Below are 25,634 nucleotides of genomic sequence, written 5' to 3'. Positions count from 1 at the left end.
TACCCCCAGTATCCACGTCGGCATGGAGTTGATATTATAAAGTGTGGCGAGCGCAGCGAGCCACTGAGTCCAAAGCGTGGCAAGCCTCACGAGGGGACGCGTAACCACATCCCCTCACGGGGCTCGCTGCGCTCGCCACACTTTAGAGAATCAACTCCACGCCCAGGGGCGGGCTGGGGCGGGGGGCAGGGTGCCATGTGCCCCCCGGGCCGCTCTATCAAGTACTGCGGCGGGCCGCCTGGTGGTCCAGCTTATTGTTTGCCTCCTCCTCCAGTCGGCGGCACCGTCCGCGGCTTTCAGTATATGGCCGCGACTATAAGAAAATGGCCGCCGTCCTCCTGCATGAGGACATGTCCAGGGACCGGGAAAATATGAGAGGGCCCGGGGGAAGAGCCGGCGGGGGGAGGATGGAGGAAGCCTCTGTTATATGACTTCCGACCCCTCAGGTAGTGCTGCTGCTGCTGCACGCAAGCCGCTGCCAGTAGTACAAGCTCAGTGTAGAGAGGGGGAAGCACCGCAGGGCGCGCTGTGCGCCAGAGCCTCCACCCACCTGACTGCATGCTGCTGAAAGAGCAGCCGCGAGACGAGCACCGCAGGCACCGACCTGTCATCAATTCAGCATCCTGTAAGTAGTTGTTCGGAGTAGTGGATGAGTGGATGCTCCGGCGCACAGCAAGCCCTGCGGTGATTTCCCCTCTCTACACTAAGCTTGTACTACTGGCAGTGGCTTGCGTGCAGAGGCAGCACTGCCCGAGTCACATAAAAGCGGCACTGCAGCCAGTAAGTGTATAACATGTTGGCATAAAATATAGGGGGAGATGGGCAGAAATTATATAGTGAGGGGGGGTGGGGGCTGATCTAAGTGTATAAGTGGTGAAGTGTGATGGGCATAATATATAGATGGAGTGAGGTACAAATGTAGGGGGTGGTAATGTAAGTGCATAAAGGTTGGGGGTGATAAAATATAAAAGTGGTCTACACAAAATACTAACAAATGTACAATGGAAGGGGTGTAAGGGGCACAAAATTAATATTAAATTATTTTAAGTATATATGCACATGAGGGATACATACAGTATCCCAGCGGTCAGTTTGCCGGGAGTCAAAAGACAGATCCGGTATCTTATTATAGATATTCCTGACAGGGGCCCTGTAAGGGATCTTACCTTTTCCCACTACCCCCCCAACCCTCTCCTCTAATGCCTAACCCTAACTCCCTGGCAGCTACGGAAGCTATGCAGGTCCAAAATTAGCTACAAAGCAAAGTGATACGGCCATGCTGCCATGCATAGGCGGCTGTATCATAGTCAGTGAAACTTGCTTGAGCGAGTGACAGCTGAGCTCAATCAAGTATCTATGGTATTATCAACTCCAGGCCTAATCTTATTTTATTATAACATAGTTATTAAACAAAAAACCTTCATTTAACGATGCGCTGTTACTTATGGGCCATTGCTCTGAACTTGCCCCCCAGGCTAAAAGTTGCCAGCCAGCCCCTGTCCACGCCGATGTGGATACTGGGGGTATGATGGGGATAGTGGGGAAATTAACCATTGTGTAGTTACAGGGCTCCAGAAGCACTTACGTAGTTTATGTAGGCAGCATAGTTCTGTATTGTATTCTCAATGCAGCACTACGTAAACTACGTAACTGCCGCTGTGAAACTAAACAAGTACCGAAAATGTAAACTACAAATATTCAAGTTCCTTGTATGTCACCCAGTCACACTATCTACCTATTCTGTGATATCACAAGTTAGAGAGAAGTTAGATGGTTTGCTGAAAAAGGTGGCTCCTTCCATTATCTGATAATAAATTGGTTAGGTGTATGGAGCACAGTTGTAATTAGATACATTTGTTGGTTGGATAAAAGCTGGTCTGGTGTATGGCCAGTTTAAGCACTTGAAATGGGCTGTTTATGCAAGAAAGTCTACCAGCATGAATTCTAACATGGCCCCTGCTCAGGACCCCTTAATCCGGAGTCATTACCAGAGATGTGACATTTGTGTTTCCATTGAAATGTTGTTTTTACTTTGTTCTAGAAAACTAGATGCAACAAGTGTTTCTATTCCGTAGACTAGGAATCAGAAGGAATAAAACACCATAAGCATGCTATAGAAATGTGCACAAAAAGTATTTTAAAACCTAAGCAGACAAAAGGTGTTTTGCTTATCACTTCTGCATATTTGTGTATTGTAAACTATACAGGGAGCGAAGGGTTAGGGTTAGGCTGTGGCAGCAGAGGGTAAGAATTAGGATACAAGAGGAGAGGTTAGTATAATATTTCTTAATTCATTTAAGCTGTACACAGGAGAATATATGTGTACCCAACAATATGGGTGATAGACCTGGCACTGGCATGCACCGCTGACGGAGGATGGCGTAGAAGATGTGCATTAGCCTCTACTCCTCTGTAATTCTGCTCCTTGCCCCAGGAGTTCCTCTGTCCCTCAGGCCATAACTGTTAGCTGCTGGCCAGAGGTTGTACGGGTGAAAGAATGGACAACAGTATATACAGACATGTTGTGTAGGCTGATCTGATGGCATTTGAGAAGGTTTGGGGTACATGTGGTTGTTCTTATGGAATGCAGAGAGATCTGGGGAGCATTTGCATAGACCTGCAAGTCACAGATGAACCGCAGTCACTGCCACCTGGACCAATCGAGACACTGTTAGACCACCACAGATGGCTTATTGACATTCGGCAAATAGATATTTCAACCATATGAACAATCTTATGTCAACATTATGAATGTTGACATGATGGATGTCAACTTACTATAGCACACCCTGGTAAATGGTAGTTAATGAATGTAATCGATTCAACACCCACCCAACCCGCAACTATCAGGCTGCCATATATCACCAACCTGTGACCCTGCACATCAGTTCCAGTACAGGGTTTGCGCTTTGGTAAAATGTTCTGTTCCGCGCTGTACGCAGGCCAAGTGGAAAGGTTTCCTGCCACTGAATGCAGAAGATTCTATGACAAAAATATGACAACTATTAAATTGTTTATTCATTGAATTATTATTTACACAAAGACAAAACACTGAAACTGTAGAAGAAAGAAATACACAAATACAAAGTGATAATGTAACATATTTTTCCCAAATAATTTGAGTTATGTTTTAATTATCCCTTAAGATAATCTTCTCAGCCCTCTCTAATGCTGGCCATACACTTGTGCGATCGGATTCGATGCGACATCGAAGTGCGATAAGTAGCGCAAGAAGTAGCGCTAGCGGGCGGCGGAGGTCAGTCAGTGGTGGTGGCAGAAGTGTTTAAACACTGGGCATCCCTCTGATTGGCTGAGCTATCTCAGCCAATCAGAGGGCTGCCCAGTGTTTTAAACACTTCTGCCACCACCGCTGACTGACCTCCGCCGCCCACTAGCGCCACTTCTTGTGCTACATAAGGCCGCCCTCTGCCCGCTGTCTCCCACGCCACCAGCAGTCCCTCCGGCCCCCTCTCCCCATCCCCATGCCGCTGAAAAAGCATTCCCTCCGCCCCCCACCAGTGGATTGCTTCCGAGCATCCCATGTGGTTAAAATCCACATGCGATTGTTCCTGCAATTCTATAAATATTATGTGCAGCACATAAGACCCTGAGACCCGACCGGCGTGCCCGCGCATCTCGTCGAATGGTACACATTTTGTGCATACAATCATTTGATTTATCGGCCAGATTTGGTCGAAATCGAATGATTGCATGCAATATCTCACAAGTGTATGGGCAGCATTACACTTCCTGTCTTTTTGAACTTATACTCTCCTCTCCTTCGGCATACACAAGCAACTGTATCCCGCCAGTACTAAGATATATCTTTGCACCGGAGAATAACTGCCATCTCCACCAGCATCGCCACCTCAAGCACAACATGTGAAAACTGGAGCTCTTTAACTTCCAATCCTGCTGCAAATGGGTGCCGGATGGCAAATCTCCTTTACTGTGAAAAGTGAGGGGGCTAAAGTCTTAACTAGCACTGAGCACAGTGATGGATTTTACCTGGGGGGGATTTACTAAATTTGCCTATAAAATTGTACTAACGCAGTGGTCACATTCTGTCATTTCTCTGAATATAGCATTAAGGAGTCTTTTCACTGACCCCCTCCACTTGCAGCTTTTGGTAATCATTACATATATTTCTATATTCCTTGTCTAATAGCGCTGGGAGCTTTAGTTAAATCACTACACCTTTGTTATTCCAAGCACAAAATAGACACAAATTCAGAGATTTTAGAAAAAAAATTTTAAACTGTTTTTGGAAAAAATCCATAACCAAAACTATGGCTGAAATCCAAAATCAGATGATGAATTAGAACCAAAACCAGCAAAAAAATGGTCTTGCGCATATCTCTAGAATAAATACATTTTTCTTATATATTACATTTAATTTTTTTTTTTTAAATGATAATGATGATAAATGAAAACTGAACACTACTTGGGCATTTTATTCGTAGTCATTTTTTTTGTACAAATCACAAATTCCGGAATTTACTTACTTTGTTACTCTTGTAATGTACCCCATCAGACATATTAGAAACATTTCCTTCTTCTTCATTTATTGCTTTACTGACGGAAAAAGTTTTTCTGTGGAAAATAAATATGAATGATGTCATATATTAAGTGAATAAAAAAAAGCGTTCTGACATTTTTTTCTAGTCATATTTCCATAACAATGTGGAAATTAGGTTTTTTTTTTCCCCTCTGCTGCCTCAAAGACATTTAGGGGCGCCCGCCCTTTTAATCATCCCGGAGAAGAAAATTTTCATTCATTCATTCATTTGAGACTGACTTATATTTAGGAAGGCAGAAGAAATACCGATGGTCATGTGGTTGTGAGGGGAAACAGCTGCATGGGGAGGAAGCAGGTATTCGATACAAAAATATTGCGGGTACATCGCGGGGGGATGACCATGCCCTCTGCTGGGCAGTGCAGACTACCTCTGTTGGTTGCAGTTTTGCAAAGTTTCTCTAAATATTAAAGTAAAATAAGTAAAATCTGGTAAAAATCCATGAAGTTATATTTTACTTAATACAGCCCAAGAAGTGGCCACAATGGAGCCCAAGGTTCCTCTTGGTTGCCCTGGGGTGTGCTGTGTATTTCAAGTGGACGTTTTCTCTTCTAACTAAAGTCATAATTGCCCACGCTCCAAGAATTCCAGGAGATTCCAAAATTTGCCAGGGCTAGAAGCCTCATGACTTGATTCTCTATAAATCATGCCATGCAGTGCTGTCCCCAAGCTGTAATACCATGAGTTGCTCCAAAATGTCACCGAGTGCTTGGCTGTGCTGATAAATATACGGAAGTAGTATCAAGTCCAGCCCCCTCACAACCAGACCCCTCCCCCCTCAACGGATCTCCTGTAGTAAGGTGGTAAGTATGACATTTGACATGCATAATCATTAGCATTTTATTAAATATATGTTAAACTACTAAAACATAATTCCCGAACAGCTAAAATACCATATCAGGAGCAATGTCCTTACTTCTGTAAATTAAATGGCTAATACAAATCACTGATTAGTTGCCATTCCATGTCCCATCCCTAAAGTGGAGAATTTACTTCACATATTAGGGCACATTTATTATGTAATATTTGCGGCAAATTCCTTGAAAACACCCACTAACCGCACATACACTAACACCCCCCTCCCCCCCCCCCCGCCCCAGGAACCCAGGTGAGCGCAGTGCAGGGACGGGCTCCTTTTGGGAACCCTGTCCCTACAAGTGCAGGAAGGTAAATCCCGCTGATAGGGTCGCGGTAGATCCCGCCAGATCGCATTGTATATGTGATCCTATAATAAATGGGCCCCAATAAGAGTTCCACGCATCTCTTTACATTGCGAGTCCAATGTGGGACGAGCCAGCTTTAGTTTCTGACTACATGTCATTATTTTGTCAATGTTTGTAACATGACGAGCAGTGTTGCGTTATATGTTGGCTCTTTTCATAAAGAAAATATAAAAATAATTGCTTATTAAGCAGCATATAGATTCCTATGCACAGTAACTACTGGTCTGTTATACTGTACCATGCATATATTTCCTTCATGTTTCACTAGGTATACCCAGGGATGCCCATCGGTGGGTAACCTCAATGCTGTGAAACCATCTGCAAGGGAACCAGCAATGGTTTCATCCACCAATGGTTACCCTTGCTTTACAATACAGTAGGCTATGAGCCAATAAGAGCCCTCATGTGCATGAGTCTTGGGGGTGGAACTCTTGTTCTGTGTCCCGACATTTTGTTTGGTTCTCCCCCATCAATGGCAAAAGTATTCAGCATCAGTCATAAACCATTGATGGTTTTGAAACATCGATGGCCATCCCTAAGTATACCAACTTTGTAATTTGGTAGAAGTAAGTATACCATTTATTGTTTATATCTGTCAACCAGAAGATGCTGAGGTCAAGAAATAAAAATGTGGGTGTGCATAAATGATTCTAATGTGTCATCAATATGATGGGACAAGATACAGTGTATGACAACACAAATTGCTTTGCTACACTTCTTCAGTACATCACATGGGTGGAGAGGAATGTTATGTGATTTGCATTATGAGAGGACAATCTCACCCACTTTGATAGCCACCAAGCTCCGTATTGTATCCCATTATAGCAATCAATGGTTCTCATTCCTCACGTACCACCAACATGTCATGTTTAGTGGATTTCTTTAATTATGCGCAGGTATTTTGCTGGAGGGCAGATGTCCAATATCAAGACTTGGAGAGCAATCAAGTGGAATAGTTTTTCAAAACCACACAAACAGCTTCTTACATTAATTACAAAGACAGTCAGAAGCTAATTGGTTGCTTATGGCAATTTCTACACTTTATTTTTTCTAGTGGGGTTAGTGAGTCTCATTTGTCTCATAAATAAAAATGCAATGAGAGATGGACCCAAGTGTAGTAAAAACGTCAATAGACAAAAAAAAAAGATGAGTCTCAGCAATCACGGCATACCGTGGTGCCGGTTACCTGTGCGATGCGCAACTTTGCCATAGAACCTGCGTGTCTCACGGATTTCCTGCAGTCTCCGGTGCTAGGCACTGCCTTGACCTTTGGTCAGGTGACCACTACTCTACCAATGGGATTGGCAGCAGTAATCCCTTGACTCTAATTACCAATTGGCTTCTGGGTACTTGTTTCCTTGCACAGCGCCCATCGCATCGGATACCATAAGACTACATATGGTATACAATGGGATGCGATGCAACGCGATTTTGTACAATAAAATATCGTATCGCATCGGATTCCATACAATGGCATTAAATGTGATGGTATACGATTTTTTATTGTACAACCACCCTGATGGGTCCTTACAATGTTAAATGCCCCCCATTGTCAACGCCACCCCCAGGATCAACACCAACCCGAAGAGCGGCGGGCGCAGCGAGCCCGCGAGGGGCGGCGGTACGCGTCCTCCGACCTTTTCATACCCCCACTATCCATGTTGGTGTCACAAACCATCTATAGTAGTGGTTTTTTTTTTTGCATAGTCTGTTTGAGTGTGAACATTGGTCAACAGAAAACTCTGAAGCAGCAGCTGGTGGTTTCATCGATAACCATCAGGGGCATCAGTTTCATAAGCGTTATAGGCTGCGCACATGGCTTCATGTAAGGCAGGGGTGGCCAAACCTGTTCTCAAGATCAAAGGAAAAAAACAGTTACCAGAGTAAGTGTAGGGGCGCCGGTGTGAGTTGTTTCTGCCAGCAGCAATAAAAAAAAAGGGATTGTCAGTCCCTATAGAGAAAATGTGGAAACGGTATAGACTGCGCTTAATTGATGACAGAGCAAGGTCAATTAAAAAAGCATTTTAATTATACAATAACACACTAAAATGAGCACAAATAAAATATAATATGGATATAATATAGTACACAGTAATATGGGAAAAATGGTTTAGGGGTATAAAAGCTGCATCCAATTAATGTAACATCACCTTTGAAAGACCACAGTTCAATGTATGACAAGGAGATAGGATGGTGGAATTATCCTCTAGACTGGACCAAAGCGGAATTCAAATAGTACTTCCTCCAATTTTATGATGGGGGTGGCGTTCCTCCCAGTTGGAATATCAGAAGTGTTAGTGAGAGGTCCGCTGGGTGACCCCGGGTGGGTGATTAGATAGGCGGCTTGCCTTCAGATGATCTGTACCTCACTCCGGTCGATGGGTTGATGGTCAATGCAGGTCGAGATCTCCTGTAAAGCTTTTGGGTGGTGATGGCTGGAATGGCAGCGTGGTAGGTGGGCAAACTGGGTGGCTGGGCCAACGCGTTTCGTCGCTGGTAGCAGCTTTTTCAAGGTAGCTATTGACAGGCAGGGGCAGGGGTATATATACCTTGGATAATAGGTAAACCATGTGCACCTGTGTGCAAACAATTAGCTTTGCAATGCAGAGAAACGTTTTAAAACATACCTTATAATGAGTAGGAGACGGAACTTAAGTGGCAATATATATACAAATGCAAAAACGAGTGTTTCTAAAGGTATAAAATTGCTATTTTTACAGAAGTACCTCGGCCGGCGTCATAGGACTTCCGGTTGCGTACTTCCGGTATTCGGGTGGAACGCATGTGAAACGCATAGCGCTGTTAGTGCAGCGCTATGCGAATGCAAAGTGCAGTTGAATTGGGACATTATTCGTTAAAGGAATCGGTGGAAGGATCCACAACATACATAATAATGATATGCTGTAATCGTTGAATCCTTTCGTGTGCCGCGTGTAACCGGCAATTGTTTCCCAGATGTTAGGGGAAACAAAAGTCCTTCTATTAAGGGGCCTATGTATTTTTGTTAATAGGGACTTTCCATCTAATATACACATGCGGTCCACTCGAAAGAGGACCAAGGAGGATGATTAGTGTGAACCACGTATTGAACAACACATTAATTATGCATTGTAGAGTTTATGCATTAGTGATAGTAATAATAATATATAAGTGGGTAAAAGGAAGAATACAGATCATAATTTATACATTCCATATATTAACGAATAAGCATGAAGAATTTTCTTATAGGGGTTGGTACATAATGAAGAGATTTGAGTATCTGAATATTTTGATTTAAATTGGAACAAAAAGACAATAGGAATATATAAGGATATGAGTATGTCGATTTAGTTCTCAAGATCTACCAACAGTTCATGTTTTTTAGGCAACCTGTGGATCTATAGTAGGAATGAATGCAGCAGGTTTGAAAATGTGACAGTTATACCCCTTTCACACTTCCAAAAATATCCCGGGTTTTTGCACATGAACGCGCATCAACCCGGGATTTAGCTAAGTGTGAAAGGGTCTTGTCACCGCATCCCATGTTCAGCATTCCGGGATTTCTACTCATATCCTTACCTGGGTAGATTCCGGAATCGACACAGGATGCAGTGAGTGTGAATGGGTATTCCGGGTCAGCGCGACCCAGATCCCGTTCACTGTAGTGAAATTGTGCCACTGGGAGGTGCTGACATCTCCCAGCAACGCCCCGGCCAAGCCTCCAGATGACGCCACCCACCCGACTTCATTCCAGGTCGGGTGGCCAGTGTGAAAGCACTTGCAAGCCGGGTCGGGTCTATGATGAATAGACGGAGTAGTTGCCACGGCAACTGATAAACATTCGGCCCGGCATTCAGGTGCCGCGTATTGATGACAGAGGTGCCGTCTCTTTCTGACAAACACCACACATATTGTCCGGCACGGCAGTGCCGCTGTTTGTTTGATATCACTAATCCTGACACTGCGTTCAGTGGGACGGACTCCAGCACGTGTATTCAGCATCCTGAGCTATTTAAGGTACATTTTCACTATTGTATATTTGAGCCTGATAAAAACACGGTTGTTGTTGAAACGTTGCTTGTTGTTCACCTTTAAAGAAGATTTCTTTACTTAAGCTGGAGTGCTGCATTATTGGTCTTATATATATATATATATATATATATATATATATATATATATATATATATACTCAACACATCCCTGCAGGCATACAGAGAAGACCAGCAGCAATCTTGGTGCTGGTCTTCTCTGTATGTCTGCAGGGATGTGTTGAATATTGAATTTGGACCGGGCACAGTCATTACAGAATATTGAAAAAGTGTGTGCGATTACTGCTATGCTGTATATATATATATATATATATATATATATATATATATATATATATATATATATATATCCAGAGGTAGGGATCACACTCTCCTCCAACCACAGTCGACTGCCAGGGTGTCACCTCAGGAAATCCTGGACAAGTCCAGTCCACCAATATAGCCACCAAGAATGAGGACACTCACCGGTCTTCTTAAACATAAAAAGTTTTTTCTTTATTTAATTAATCTCACCAAAGTAAAGTGCAAAGTGCATGACAGTGGGCCAAGGGCCAACGTTTCGGTCTGCCACCAGACCTTTTTCAAGGCCCCCACTATCTCCTCCTAAAGTGCATTTGCTGAACGTTCCGAGCCAAGCTAGATCACACAGCGATGTGTCAGTGCTGTCTGCTGAGCGATTTGTCAGGGCCAGTGTTCTCGGTGAGATTGGGGAATTTAGACTGATGACATTCCAATAGACAATACAAACAGAATTATGGACCCCAGTCCATGCAGATAACCAACTTCACCCTGATGTCCACCATACCAGCAAGTAGGAGACAGTGCCACCCACCAAGGCCAGGCCTTAAAGCTTTCACATAAGAAAGTACAAGTGATAGCATATTTTTGCTTGTATTTAGTAAAGTATTTGCATGACCTATTACATACCTCCCAACATGACCCTCTCCAGGAGGAACACAATGCTCTGCTCCTGCACTTCCCTCTTCATGCATGATTACCTCCATCTGTGTGGAAATGCTTTTCTCGTCCATAAACCTGTTTAAAACAGGTGATGGTAATCATACATTAAGAGGAAAGTTCAGAAACAGAGCATTGTGTCCCTGCTGGAGAGGGTCGTGTTGGGAGGTATGCTATTGACATACTCAGGGCCGGCGCCACCACTAGGCAGCTCTAGGCATTTGCCTAGTGCGCCGGCACCTGGAGGGCGGCAGTTCGCCCCTCACCCCCAGCACTGTGCTACCTGTGTAAAAATAACTTCCGTCCCCGGCGTCCCTGCTGAGTGCTGGTGCGTGCAGGGGTGTCCGTGCCGCCGGGGGATCCTGCGGCGCTGTTATTGTGTATAAGCTTGTCGCGCCCGGCGGGGTCCCTACAGTGAATAGAAAATAACTAGCGCTATGCGCGCGGCGGCGCGGGAAGCGCTAGTTATTTTCTATTCACTGTAGGGACCCCGCCGGGCGCGACAAGCTTATACACAATAACAGCGCCGCAGGCACGGACACACCTGCACGCACCAGCACTCAGCAGGGACGCCGGGGACGGAAGTTTTTTTACACAGGTACCAACCTTCCCCCCCCCCCGGAACCGGGGCGCCCCCACCCCGACTCGCCTGGGGCGCTCCGGTGCCTTGCACCTGCCCTGGACATACTTGCCTACCTGACACTCTCCATGAGGGAAAAAATGCTCTTTTCCCAGACTTCCCTGGTAATATAGGATTGCCAGCACCTGTGGGGAGCTAGGTAACTGATAAGAAAGGTGTCTCCACAGGTGATGGCAATCATACATTACCAGGGAAGCCCAAGAGCAGAGCATTGTGTCCTCCTGGAGAGGGGCATGCTGGGAGGTATGGATAATGTAGGATTGCCAGCACCTGTGGGGAGCTAGGTAACTGATAAGAAAGATGTCACTACAGGTGCTGGCAATCATACATTACCAGGGAAGCCCAGGGACAGAGCATTGTGTCCTCCTGGAGAGGGGCATGCTGGGAGGTATGGATAATGTATGATTGCCAGCACCTGTGGGGAGCTAGGTAACTGATAAGAAAGGTGTCACCACAGGTGCTGGCAATCATACATTACCAGGGAAGCCCAGGAACAGAGCATTGTGTCCTCCTGGAGAGGGGCATGCTGGGAGGTATGGATAATGTATGATTGCCAGCACCTGTGAGGAGCTAGGTCACTGATAAGAAAGGTGTCACCACAGGTGCTGGCAATCACACATTACCAGGGAAGCCCAGGAACAGAGCATTTTCTCCCTCATGGAGAGGGTCAGGTAGGTAAGTATGCTTATTGATAACATGTAACATTTATATTAATGTATTTTCCATCTTAATTTATAGTATAGATGGTCACCACTTTGCAGTATTCACGAGACAATGGGTCCTCAAGCTATTTTGCTCTGGGATCCCATCAGACAATGAAAATTATTAAATGACCCCAGCAAGGTACCTCAGAATGGTCCCCACACATGTATGTGGTCATACATACATACATACATACATACATACATACATACATATGTGCATGGCAGCATTGTGAAGTACAGACAGATAGATAGATAGATAGATAGATAGATAGATAGATAGATAGATAGATAGATAGATAGATAGATAGATAGATAGATAGATATGAAAAGCTCTTTTCACCAGCATCACAGATTTACAGAAACACATTTAGCTGTAAGTGTTTTACTTTAGTGATTATTAGCAAAACCTAAAACAAAGGATTTTTCATTAAAATAAACTTTTTCATTATTTTTAGTTTAGTTAAATATAAATTTGTAATGCACTGAAAGTACTTAAGTCTGACCTATTCTTTGTAGATCTAATCTTGAATAATCCGCCAGTGACCTACAATCCATCTGTCAGTGGAAAGGAGACAAGGGGGTTGGGGGTAGGAAAAGAGGCCAGAGAAATAACAGAGCTATGACAGATAAATGGTATTCCGATAGACTGTAATCTTGTGATCAAGTTATTCTTACCACTTTGCCTGTTAATTCCAAATCTTGTTTTATTCTGTGCTTGTTCCCAAGTGTAATGCGCTGCAAAGTATCCTGGCACTTTATAAATACATGATAATATTGATAACGATAGTGGCTGCAGAGCAACAATAACCAGAACAGAAAATGTAAAATATAAAACTAATGAAATGTTCAGGAAAATAGTATAAACTTGCAACAACCGCATGGAATTAAATGAAACATTATTCTACAATTAATGTTGTTAGATCTCCATAGTGTTACTTTTAAAGAAATCTCACATTTTTGATCTATCATGATAAGGAAATGACTATTCTGTTATTATATCGGAATCAGGTGATCGTAGTTCACATGAATGAAGCAATAGAATAAATCATATTTTTTTATTGAAAAAGCAAATCTTTATTGTACATAAAGAAAGCAAAAAACAGACAATAGAATAAATCTGTACCTAAATATGTTCCATAATGTTTACATGTTTTTTTTGTTTTATCATTTACTCTGAAGCATAGTTACCTCCCCTCCTGCATTCTGCAGGAGACTCCCTGACAAAGCAGCAATCTCCCTCTCTCCCTCATTAGTCTAGCAATCTCCCTCATGTCACCTATCCCACATTACACTGTTACATCATAGTTATCTCTCCTGCATTCTGCAGGAGACTCCCTGACATAGCAGCAATCTCCCTCTCTCCCTCATTTGTCTAGCAATCTCACTCATGTCACGTAGCCCACATTACACTGTTACATCATAGTTACCTCCCCTCCTGCATTCTGCAGGAGACTCCCTGACATAGCAGCAATCTCCCTCTCTCCCTCATTAGTCTAGCAATCTCCCTCATGTCACCTAGCCCACATTACACTGTTACATCATAGTTACCTCCCCTCCTGCATTCTGCAGGAGACTCCCTGACATAGCAGCAATCTCCCTCTCTCCCTCATTAGTCTAGCAATCTCCCTCATGTCACCTAGCCCACATTACACTGTTACATCATAGTTACCTCCCCTCCTGCATTCTGCAGGAGACTCCGTGACATAGCAGCAATCTCCCTCTCTCCCTCATTAGTCTAGCAATCTCCCTCATGTCACCTAGCCCACATTACACTGTTACATCATAGTTACCTCCCCTCCTGCATTCTGCAGGAGACTCCCTGACATAGTAGCAATCTCCCTCTCTCCCTCATTATTCTAGCAATCTCCCTCATGTCACCTAGCCCACATTACACTGTTACACCATAGTTACCTCCCCTCCTGCATTCTGCAGTAGACTCCCTGACATAGCAGCAATCTCCCTCTCTCCCTCATTAGTCTAGCAATCTCCCTCATGTCACCTAGCCCACATTACACTGTTACATCATAGTTACCTCCCCTCCTGCATTCTGCAGGAGACTTCCTGACATAGCAACAATCTCCCTCTCTCCCTCATTAGTCTAGCAATCTCCCTCATGTCACCTAGCCCACATTACATTGTTATACCATAGTTTCCTACCCTCCTGCATTCTGCAGGAGACTCCCTGACATAACAGCAATCTCCCTCTCTCCCTCATTAGTCTAGTTATCTCCATTTCACCTAGCCCACATTACACTGTTACAGTTTTGGTAAAAAAAAGGAATCAGAGACAGATACATTTACAGTGAATCATCAGCACCATTTCCCAGCACTTTAGTAAGTATAGTATCTCTTACTAACTGCTTTGGGGCTCATCTACATTTGGATATACTGTAGATCATTTTAAAAGATTCCTCTCAGATGTAGCAGTACACACCCACGTTTCTAGGTGCCACCTTAACAATCTCTTTTCACAAAGTCTTCATATATGGAACTAGCCATACCCTTTGAGTGGAGCATGACACGCCCCCTCAGTGGGGTGCTGCACAAAATTATTTGGTACTTGTTTCCTAGCTCGGCGCCCAATATTTTCATCTTATGGCATCTTATGCAATCGCATCGCATGCCATATAGCCGCATACAATGCATGTGATGCGATGGTATACAACCACCCTGATGGGTCCTTACAATGTTAAATGGCCCCCCATACTCAACGCCACCCCCACGATCAACGCCAACCCGAAGCGTGGCGAGCGCAGGCCCCGGAACTTTGACCACTTATCTTATTTGGTACTTGTTTAGTTTTACTGCGGCAGCTTACGCCGTCAGCGTAGCGTTCCTGTCAGAATCAGCATAGTGTTCCCGCAGCCAGCTTAGTTAGCGAAAGTCAGTCAGAAGTAACGTAGTGTTCCCGCAGCCACTACGTTATCAGCGTAGGCTGCCGCCATGAAACTAAACAAGTAACTACCGTACTGTTGCCGGGAACTGCATCTCTGTCCCCGGCGTCCCTGGCAAGCCTACTCAGCGCCCAGTGGCGTAACTAGATACATGTGGCCCCATAGCAAAAGTTTGTAAGGGGCCCTATTTATCATATAATGCCGAAAAATGTATATAGAACATGATACTTTGACAGGCAAAGTGGGCCCCTCTCAGCTCTGGGCCCCATAGCAGCTGCACCCCCTGCACCTATGGTAGTTACGCCCTTGTCAGCGCCTCTCTCACACCGCCGGCACCAGCATGATCCCCTCTCTTTGGCACTCAATCTGTTTGATACGCTGGAGCATCTCAGACGCTCCAGCAATGACACGCTCCTGCGTCTGAGTACAGCAACCCTGGGGGTTCTGTAGCGCCTTTTCAAACCCCCACGATCCACGGCAGCCCGAAGCGTGGGGAGCACAGCGATCCCAGCGAGGGGCGGCGGTACACATCCTCCCGACCTTTTCATAACCCCACTATCCACGTCATTGTGGAGTTGATTTTATATAGTGTAACGAGCGTAGCGAGCCACCGAACCCAAAGCGTGGCGAGCATAGCGAGCGCCACGAGGGGACGTGGATTACCTTACATGTAATCCACGTCCCCTTGCAGGGCTCGCTGCGCTCGCCACGCATCGGGCTCGGTGGCTCACTACATTATATAAAAACAACTCCACGCCGACGTGAATAGGGGGGTATGAAAAGCTCGGGAGGACGTGTAACACATACCCTCGTGGGGCTCGCTGCGCTCGCCACACTTCGGGCTGCTGTGGATAGTGGGGGTTTGAAAAGGCGCTACAGAACCCCTAACCCTGTAGGCAGGGTTGCTGTACCCTGCCGTAACAGCAACTCAGACGCAGGAGCGTCTCATTGCTGGAGCGTCTGAGACACTCCAGCGTATCAAACAGATGGAGCGCCTCTCCCCTGGCACCAGCATGATACCCTCTCCGCCAAAGAGAGGGGATCATGCTGGCAACGGCGGTGTGAGAGAGGCGCTGACTAGGCTTGCCAGGGACAGAGACTACAACAGTACGGTAGTTACTTGTTTAGTTTAACGTAGCTTAGGCTGCCGCCGTGAAACTACACAAGTAAGGCAGCCATTGGGCCACGCTGATAACGTAGCTTAGGCTGCCACCGTGAAACTACACAAGTAAGGCAGCCGTTGGGCCACGCTGATAACGTAGCTTAGGCTGCCGCCGTGAAACTACACAGTTAAGGCAGCCGTTGGGCCACGCTAATAACGTAGCTTTGGCTGCCGCCGTGAAACTACACAAGTAAGGCAGCCGTTGGGCCACGCTAATAACGTAGCTTTGGCTGCCGCCGTGAAACTACACAAGTAAGGCAGCCGTTGGGCCACGCTAATAACGTAGCTTTGGCTGCTGCCGTGAAACTACACAAGTAAGGCAGCCGTTGGGCCACGCTGATAACGTAGCTTAGGCTGCCGCCGTGAAACTACACAGTTAAGGCAGCCGTTGGGCCACGCTAATAACGTAGCTTTGGCTGCCGCCGTGAAACTACACAAGTAAGGCAGCCGTTGGGCCACTCTAATAACGTAGCTTTGGCTGCCGCTGTGAAACTACACAAGTAAGGCAGCCGTTGGGCCACGCTAATAACGTAGCTTTGGCTGCTGCCGTGAAACTACACAAGTAAGGCAGCCGTTGGGCCACGCTGATAACGTAGCTTAGGCTGCCGTCGTGAAACTACACAGTTAAGGCAGCCGTTGGGCCACGCTGATAACGTAGCTTAGGCTGCCGTCGTAAAACTACACAGTTAAGGCAGCCGTTGGGCCACGCTGATAACGTAGCTTAGGCTTCCGCCGTGAAACTACACAGTTAAGGCAGCCGTTGGGCCACGCTGATAACGTAGCTTAGGCTGCCGCCGTGAAACTACACAAGTAAGGCAGCCGTTGGGCCACGCTGATAACGTAGCTTAGGCTGCCGCCGTGAAACTACACAAGTAAGGCAGCCGTTGGGCTACACTGATAACGTAGCCTAGGCTGCCGCCGTGAAACTACACCAGTAAGGCAGCCGTTGGACCACGCTGATAACGTAGCTTAGGCTGCCGCTGTGAAACTACACAAGTACCTCTTATTTAAATGTCTGAAACAGCCTATACTATAAACAATCTGTACTGTTAAATATCAATACTGTATTCCATACAGAATCCAGTGTATAAAAAGACCAATTTACGGGGCTGTTACCGCTCCCCCAGACTCCCGTACTTACTCCAATGCGCTGCAGAGTGCAAGTTTTTCTATTACATTTGGAAACCCCCTATAAAAATCCTGCCTTCGCCACTGCTCTGTGTGAGGCAGTATCCATTACTATGGCCATGCCTCCCAAATAACCAAGAATGGAGACGAATGCACAGAGAACAGTCCCATCACATCAGAGATATGCTGCCAAAATGAATAAAGTAATTCCACGACACCTTACTTTCCAGGCTAGACTGCCTATATTTAGTTGGGTTGGGATAATTTGGTCTACAGCATGATGGTCGACACCATTAGGTCGACATGGGAAAAGGCTGACATAGGTCTAAGTCGACATGGGAAAAGGTCGACATGGTTCTAGGTCGAAAGGTCGTTAGTTCAACAGGTCATTAGTTCGACAATGTCTAGGTCGACAGTCAAAAGGTAAACATGGGGTTTTTCACATTTTTTTTCCTGAATGTCAACACAGTCGACATGGACACAGTTTAAAGTGCACTGCATCCCCTCGCATCGCTCACTGCACTCGCGATGCATCGGGCACGATGCCTCGCTACGCTCAGCACACTATTTTATTCTCCCACCACACCCTAGTGCAGTGGTTCCCAAACTGTGTGCCGTGGCTCCCTAGGGTGCCTCAGGACACTTGCAGGTGTGCCCCTGGGTTGGTGGCCCAGGACCAATTCAAATTATTTATTATCAATTATTTATGGACAAAACCAGTGCTGGTGGCTGCCAATCATAAAATATATGTACAATCAGATGCAAATCCTGCCCTTTACCATATAACTGACCCTAATAAGCACATATAAACACAATCTACTTCATTTTATATATTTTGGGGGGGGCCTAGGGGTGCCGTGGAAAGTTTCTGATACTCTAGGGTGCCGTGAGTCAAAAAAGATTGGGAACCCCTGCCCTAGTGGATGGTAGGGCATGAAATACCACCTGTCGGCACATGTCGGCTCAAAGAACAGTGGTAAACCACATTTCGACCTTTAGACACTGTTGAACTAACGACCTGTTGAACTAATGACCTTTTGACCTAGAACCATGTTGACCTAGAACCATGTCAACCTTTTCCCATGTCGACCTAATGGTGTCAACCTAATGACTGTTGACCATCATGCTGTAGACCAAATGACGGCATCCCATGTAGTTTATATGTATGGGGAAGGGGGAGAATCTGCCGTATAGCTATCAGTGACAATGCGATTCCATATGCTGAGTATTCATTATCAGTATGGCCTAGATGTGTAATGATCAATTGGAAATAATGTGCCATTGAAACCACTGAAACAATGCGCAATTCTACTCATAATATAGACAATTAACTGTTCCAGTGCTACAACCTCCAACGTCTGATCACATGACACAGGAACTGAGGGATTCAGTGCAGACAAAGGATTATTCAGATTTATTGCACTTATTTCACATGAAGTAAACCAGCAGCAAACCCAATATGCACTAATCCCACTCCCCTCAATGGCACCGTCGTGTGGACATTGCTTAGTATTCATACCTTCAGCATTATTTGTCTTACATTCAGGACATGGAAATAATATGACAATTCAACAGCTACTTAAAATGTCCTAGCATCGGCCATATCGGCACCTTTCTGTATAATTGTCCGTATTCCATATATTACCTAGCCCGTGTCAGCACCGGCGGCAGCACGGTAACTGCGTTCAAAGTCATCACTCCGTGTTGTCACCTCTGAAATGAAAAACAAGCAACTGACGACCGAAAAACAAGTCCAAGACAAGCCCAACCCAATCCTAAAAAGCCCCAGAAACAAGCCCAACTTGCATTATATATAAAACATTATTTTTACACTCTACCTCTTTAATGTCTTTACAATGATATTTTATTAGCACAAAGCTGGCTTTTACAGAATACTATAACACTTCCTGCTTTTGCCGAATTAACAAGGCGAAGCAGGACGGGACATCGACAAGATGTATTAACATCTTGGGGGCGATTCTCTAACACAGAAATGCGGTAAAAACCCAGTTATCAGGGTTTTTACCGCATTCTGTATGCAGTAACCCCCCTCCGCAGTGTCAGCGCTGCGGAGGGAATCGCCAGCAAAACCTGGCGATTCCCTACAGAAGCCTATTGGCTTCTTACTGCAGCACTGTGTGAGGGATCCATCACGGATCCGTCCGTTTCCTTTCTGTCGGCAGGCTGTACTGGGCATGTGCAAGATCTCCAGCGCAGCCCGGAGCCAGCAGCAGGGACAGTGATGTCGCTGTTGTGGGGATAAGGCTTCGCCACCCTGCAGCTGTTGAAGCGGATAGCGGCAGGGGGGGCGTAACAGTCAGCGCTGTGGACCATTCATACATTTACCTTACATATCGGCCTGCGCACACCGGTTCCTTCTTACATAACGCACGCTGATACCCCCTCTTCCCCATAACACTCCTTCATACATCTGCCCCAATATGAGATATTGTGAATCTGAGATATTTTACTTTCATTTTAACGCTAAAGAAAAAAGTCAAGTGAACATCGCCCGCTGTATATATTTGTGGTCCTTTGTACGCACTGAGAAATATTTATTGTTAAGGTGCGATAGGCACAGCGTGTTTTCTACTAGATCGCATTTCATGCGCTTTGAACGCGATGCAATACAATCTAGTACCACAAGTATGCGCATCGCACCCGTAACATCTTAAGTACAGATAAAACAATCTTACAACTAGCATCATTGTTAATATCAGATTATCCCTACTGAATACACACAAGCAGCAGACAGCGACAACAGAGACAATGCGAGATCACTGCCATTTCTATAAGCATCTACTTACAGTATGTTCTACTAGTTCTCACCTGTGTTTGTCCCTTATCTCTGTGCTGAATTACAAAGAGAAACAACACCAAGCCTAAAATAAAACAAGCCCAAAACAAGCTGCTTAATACAATTATAAGCCCAAAAACAAGCAACAAGCAACCCCCAAAAATATAGGCAAACTCACGAATAACAAGCCAAAATCCACTTGTTATAAGCTGACTTGGGAACTAGATTCACTTGCTGTTCAGTTTGTTATTGTTAGTATGTTGCCACGGCAACCATGGACGCCTGCCTTTGCTGGGAGTGCTCAGTGTCTCCTGACTCCTGCCCCTTCCTGAGTGTCTTATGCTCATAACTAAACTCATACACAATCATACGTTCTGTTGTAATAAACTGGCAGCTGCTGAGTTATGTTATCTCAGCTCAGGGGTTGCAGGTATTTGATACAGCACCGCTTCTGTGTGTGCCGCTACTGTCACTCCCATAGTGCACTTACTGGTACTACTGCCACTCCCATAGTGCACTGTACTGGTACTACCGTCACTCCCATAGTGCACTGTACTGGTACTACCGTCACTCCCATAGTGCACTGTACTGTACTACTGTCACTCCCATAGTGCACTGTACTGGTACTACCGTCACTCCCATAGTGCACTGTACTGGTACTACCGTCACTCCCATAGTGCACTGTACTGGTACTACCGTCACTCCCATAGTGCACTGTACTGGTACTACCGTCACTCCCATAGTGCACTGTACTGTACTACTGTCACTCCCATAGTGCACTGTACTGGTACTACCGTCACTCCCATAGTGCACTGTACTGGTACTACCGTCACTCCCATAGTGCACTGTACTGTACTACTGTCACTCCCATAGTGCACTGTACTGGTACTACCGTCACTCCCATAGTGCACTGTACTGGTACTACCGTCACTCCCATAGTGCACTGTACTGTACTACTGTCACTCCCATAGTGCACTGTACTGGTACTACCGTCACTCCCATAGTGCACTGTACTGGTACTACCGTCACTCCCATAGTGCACTGTACTGGTACTACCGTCACTCCCATAGTGCACTGTACTGTACTACTGTCACTCATAGTGCACTGTACTGGTACTACTGTCACTCCCATAGTGCACTGTACTGGTACTACTGTCACTCATAGTGCACTGTACTGATACTTCTGTCACTCCCATAGTGCACTGTACTGGTACTACCGTCACTCCCATAGTGCACTGTACTGTACTACTGTCACTCATAGTGCACTGTACTGGTACTACTGTCACTCCCATAGTGCACTGTACTGGTACTACTGTCACTCATAGTGCACTGTACTGATACTTCTGTCACTCCCATAGTGCACTGTACTGGTACTACCGTCACTCCCATAGTGCACTGTACTGATACTACTGTCACTCCCATAGTGTACTGTACTGATACTACTGTCACACATAGTGCGCTGCACTGGTACTACTGCACTCCCATAGTGCACTGTACCGGTACTACTGTCACTCCCATAGTGTACTGTACTGATACTACTGTCACACATAGTGCGCTGCACTGGTACTACTGCACTCCCATAGTGCACTGTACCGGTACTACTGTCACTCCCATAGTGCACTGTACTGGTACTACCGTCACTCCCATAGTGCACTGTACTGGTACTACCGTCACTCCCATAGTGCACTGTACTGGTACTACCGTCACTCCCATAGTGCACTGTACTGTACTACTGTCACTCCCATAGTGCACTGTACTGGTACTACCGTCACTCCCATAGTGCACTGTACTGGTACTACCGTCACTCCCATAGTGCACTGTACTGTACTACCGTCACTCCCATAGTGCACTGTACTGGTACTACCGTCACTCCCATAGTGCACTGTACTGGTACTACCGTCACTCCCATAGTGCACTGTACTGGTACTACCGTCACTCCCATAGTGCACTGTACTGTACTACTGTCACTCATAGTGCACTGTACTGGTACTACTGTCACTCCCATAGTGCACTGTACTGGTACTACTGTCACTCATAGTGCACTGTACTGATACTTCTGTCACTCCCATAGTGCACTGTACTGATACTACCGTCACTCCCATAGTGCACTGTACTGATACTACTGTCACTCCCATAGTGTACTGTACTGATACTACTGTCACACATAGTGCGCTGCACTGGTACTACTGCACTCCCATAGTGCACTGTACCGGTACTACTGTCACTCCCATAGTGCACTGTACTGGTACTACTGTCACTCCCATAGTGCACTGTACTGGTACTACCGTCACTCCCATAGTGCACTGTACTGGTACTACCGTCACTCCCATAGTGCAATGTACTGGTACTACCGTCACTCCCATAGTGCACTGTACTGTACTACTGTCACTCCCATAGTGCACTGTACTGGTACTACTGTCACTCCCATAGTGCACTGTACTGGTACTACCGTCACTCCCATAGTGCACTGTACTGGTACTACCGTCACTCCCATAGTGCACTGTACTGGTACTACCGTCACTCCCATAGTGCAATGTACTGGTACTACCGTCACTCCCATAGTGCACTGTACTGTACTACTGTCACTCCCATAGTGCACTGTACTGGTACTACCGTCACTCCCATAGTGCACTGTACTGGTACTACCGTCACTCCCATAGTGCACTGTACTGGTACTACCGTCACTCCCATAGTGCACTGTACTGTACTACCGTCACTCCTATAGTGCACTGTACTGGTACTACTGTCACTCCCATAGTGCACTGTACTGGTACTACTGTCACTCCCATAGTGCACTGTACTGGTACTACCGTCACTCCCATAGTGCACTGTACTGGTACTACCGTCACTCCCATAGTGCACTGTACTGGTACTACCGTCACTCCCATAGTGCACTGTACTGTACTACTGTCACTCATAGTGCACTGTACTGGTACTACTGTCACTCCCATAGTGCACTGTACTGGTACTACTGTCACTCATAGTGCACTGTACTGATACTTCTGTCACTCCCATAGTGCACTGTACTGGTACTACCGTCACTCCCATAGTGCACTGTACTGATACTACTGTCACTCCCATAGTGTACTGTACTGATACTACTGTCACACATAGTGCGCTGCACTGGTACTACTGCACTCCCATAGTGCACTGTACCGGTACTACTGTCACTCCCATAGTGCACTGTACTGGTACTACTGTCACTCCCATAGTGCACTGTACTGGTACTACCGTCACTCCCATAGTGCACTGTACTGGTACTACCGTCACTCCCATAGTGCACTGTACTGTACTACTGTCACTCCCATAGTGCACTGTACTGGTACTACCGTCACTCCCATAGTGCACTGTACTGGTACTACCGTCACTCCCATAGTGCACTGTACTGTACTACTGTCACTCCCATAGTGCACTGTACTGGTACTACCGTCACTCCCATAGTGCACTGTACTGGTACTACCGTCACTCCCATAGTGCACTGTACTGGTACTACCGTCACTCCCATAGTGCACTGTACTGTACTACTGTCACTCATAGTGCACTGTACTGGTACTACTGTCACTCCCATAGTGCACTGTACTGGTACTACTGTCACTCATAGTGCACTGTACTGATACTTCTGTCACTCCCATAGTGCACTGTACTGATACTACCGTCACTCCCATAGTGCACTGTACTGATACTACTGTCACTCCCATAGTGTACTGTACTGATACTACTGTCACACATAGTGCGCTGCACTGGTACTACTGCACTCCCATAGTGCACTGTACCGGTACTACTGTCACTCCCATAGTGCACTGTACTGGTACTACTGTCACTCCCATAGTGCACTGTACTGGTACTACCGTCACTCCCATAGTGCACTGTACTGGTACTACCGTCACTCCCATAGTGCAATGTACTGGTACTACCGTCACTCCCATAGTGCACTGTACTGGTACTACCGTCACTCCCATAGTGCACTGTACTGTACTACTGTCACTCATAGTGCACTGTACTGGTACTACTGTCACTCCCATAGTGCACTGTACTGGTACTACTGTCACTCATAGTGCACTGTACTGATACTTCTGTCACTCCCATAGTGCACTGTACTGATACTACCGTCACTCCCATAGTGCACTGTACTGATACTACTGTCACTCCCATAGTGTACTGTACTGATACTACTGTCACACATAGTGCGCTGCACTGGTACTACTGCACTCCCATAGTGCACTGTACCGGTACTACTGTCACTCCCATAGTGCACTGTACTGGTACTACCGTCACTCCCATAGTGCACTGTACTGGTACTACCGTCACTCCCATAGTGCAATGTACTGGTACTACCGTCACTCCCATAGTGCAATGTACTGTACTACCGTCACTCCCATAGTGCACTGTACTGGTACTACTGTCACTCCCATAGTGCACTGTACTGGTACTACCGTCACTCCCATAGTGCACTGTACTGGTACTACCGTCACTCCCATAGTGCACTGTACTGGTACTACCGTCACTCCCATAGTGCAATGTACTGGTACTACCGTCACTCCCATAGTGCACTGTACTGTACTACCGTCACTCCCATAGTGCACTGTACTGGTACTACCGTCACTCCCATAGTGCACTGTACTGGTACTACCGTCACTCCCATAGTGCACTGTACTGGTACTACCGTCACTCCCATAGTGCACTGTACTGTACTACCGTCACTCCCATAGTGCACTGTACTGGTACTACTGTCACTCCCATAGTGCGCTGTACTGGTACTACTGTCACTCCCATAGTGCGCTGTACTGATACTTCTGTCACTCCCATAGTGCACTGTACTGGTACTACTGTCACTCCCATAGTGTACTGTACTGGTACTACTGTCACTCCCATAGTGCACTGTACTGATACTACCGTTACTCCCATAGTGCACTGTACTGGTACTACCGTCACTCCCATAGTGCACTGTACTGGTACTACCGTCACTCCCATAGTGCACTGTACTGATACTACTGCCACTCCCATAGTGCACTGTACTGATACTACTGCCACTCCCATAGTGCACTGTACTGGTACTACTGTCACTCCCATAGTGCACTGTACTGGTACTACCGTCACTCCCATAGTGCACTGTACTGGTACTACCGTCACTCCCATAGTGCACTGTACTGGTACTACCGTCACTCCCATAGTGCACTGTACTGGTACTACCGTCACTCCCATAGTGCACTGTACAGGTACTACCGTCACTCCCATAGTGCACTGTACTGGTACTACCGTCACTCCCATAGTGCACTGTACTGGTACTACTCTCACTCATAGTGCAGTGTACTGGTACTACCGTCACTCCCATAGTGCACTGTACTGATACTACTGTCACTCATAGTGCACTGTACTGGTACTACTCTCACTCCCATAGTGCACTGTACTGGTACTACTGTCACTCCCATAGTGCACTGCACTGATACTACTGCCACTTCCATAGTGCACTGTACTGGTACTACCGTCACTCCCATAGTGCACTGTACTGATACTACTGTCACTCC

At 46.0% G+C, this 25,634-nt stretch overlaps 1 protein-coding gene across 3 annotated transcripts in view; it reads right to left on the bottom strand.

Moving 5' to 3' along the window:
• TSNAXIP1 (translin associated factor X interacting protein 1) overlaps positions 1–20,414 on the bottom strand; it is a 61,757-nt gene extending 41,343 nt beyond the window's left edge. Inside the window, exons 1-6 of one of the 3 annotated variants that reach the window (XM_083163960.1) lie at positions 20,289–20,414; positions 20,143–20,195; positions 18,959–19,026; positions 12,805–12,882; positions 4,506–4,593; positions 2,870–2,982 (exon numbers count right to left, since the gene is read on the bottom strand). In XM_083163960.1, coding sequence (XP_083020086.1) covers positions 2,870–2,982; positions 4,506–4,538 — 146 coding nt within the window. In that variant the 5' untranslated portion in view covers positions 4,539–4,593; positions 12,805–12,882; positions 18,959–19,026; positions 20,143–20,195; positions 20,289–20,414. The remainder of the gene's footprint in view (positions 1–2,869; positions 2,983–4,505; positions 4,594–12,804; positions 12,883–18,958; positions 19,027–20,142; positions 20,196–20,288) is intronic. The other 2 variants (XM_083163958.1, XM_083163959.1) reach the window with 2 other exon arrangements.
• Positions 20,415–25,634: the final 5,220 nt, after the last annotated feature.

The sequence above is a fragment of the Crinia signifera genome, chromosome 11 (genome assembly GCF_055691185.1).
Source record: "Crinia signifera chromosome 11, ASM5569118v1, whole genome shotgun sequence".
Taxonomy (NCBI): domain Eukaryota; kingdom Metazoa; phylum Chordata; class Amphibia; order Anura; family Myobatrachidae; genus Crinia; species Crinia signifera.
This window is presented reverse-complemented; position numbering and strand designations above follow the sequence as displayed.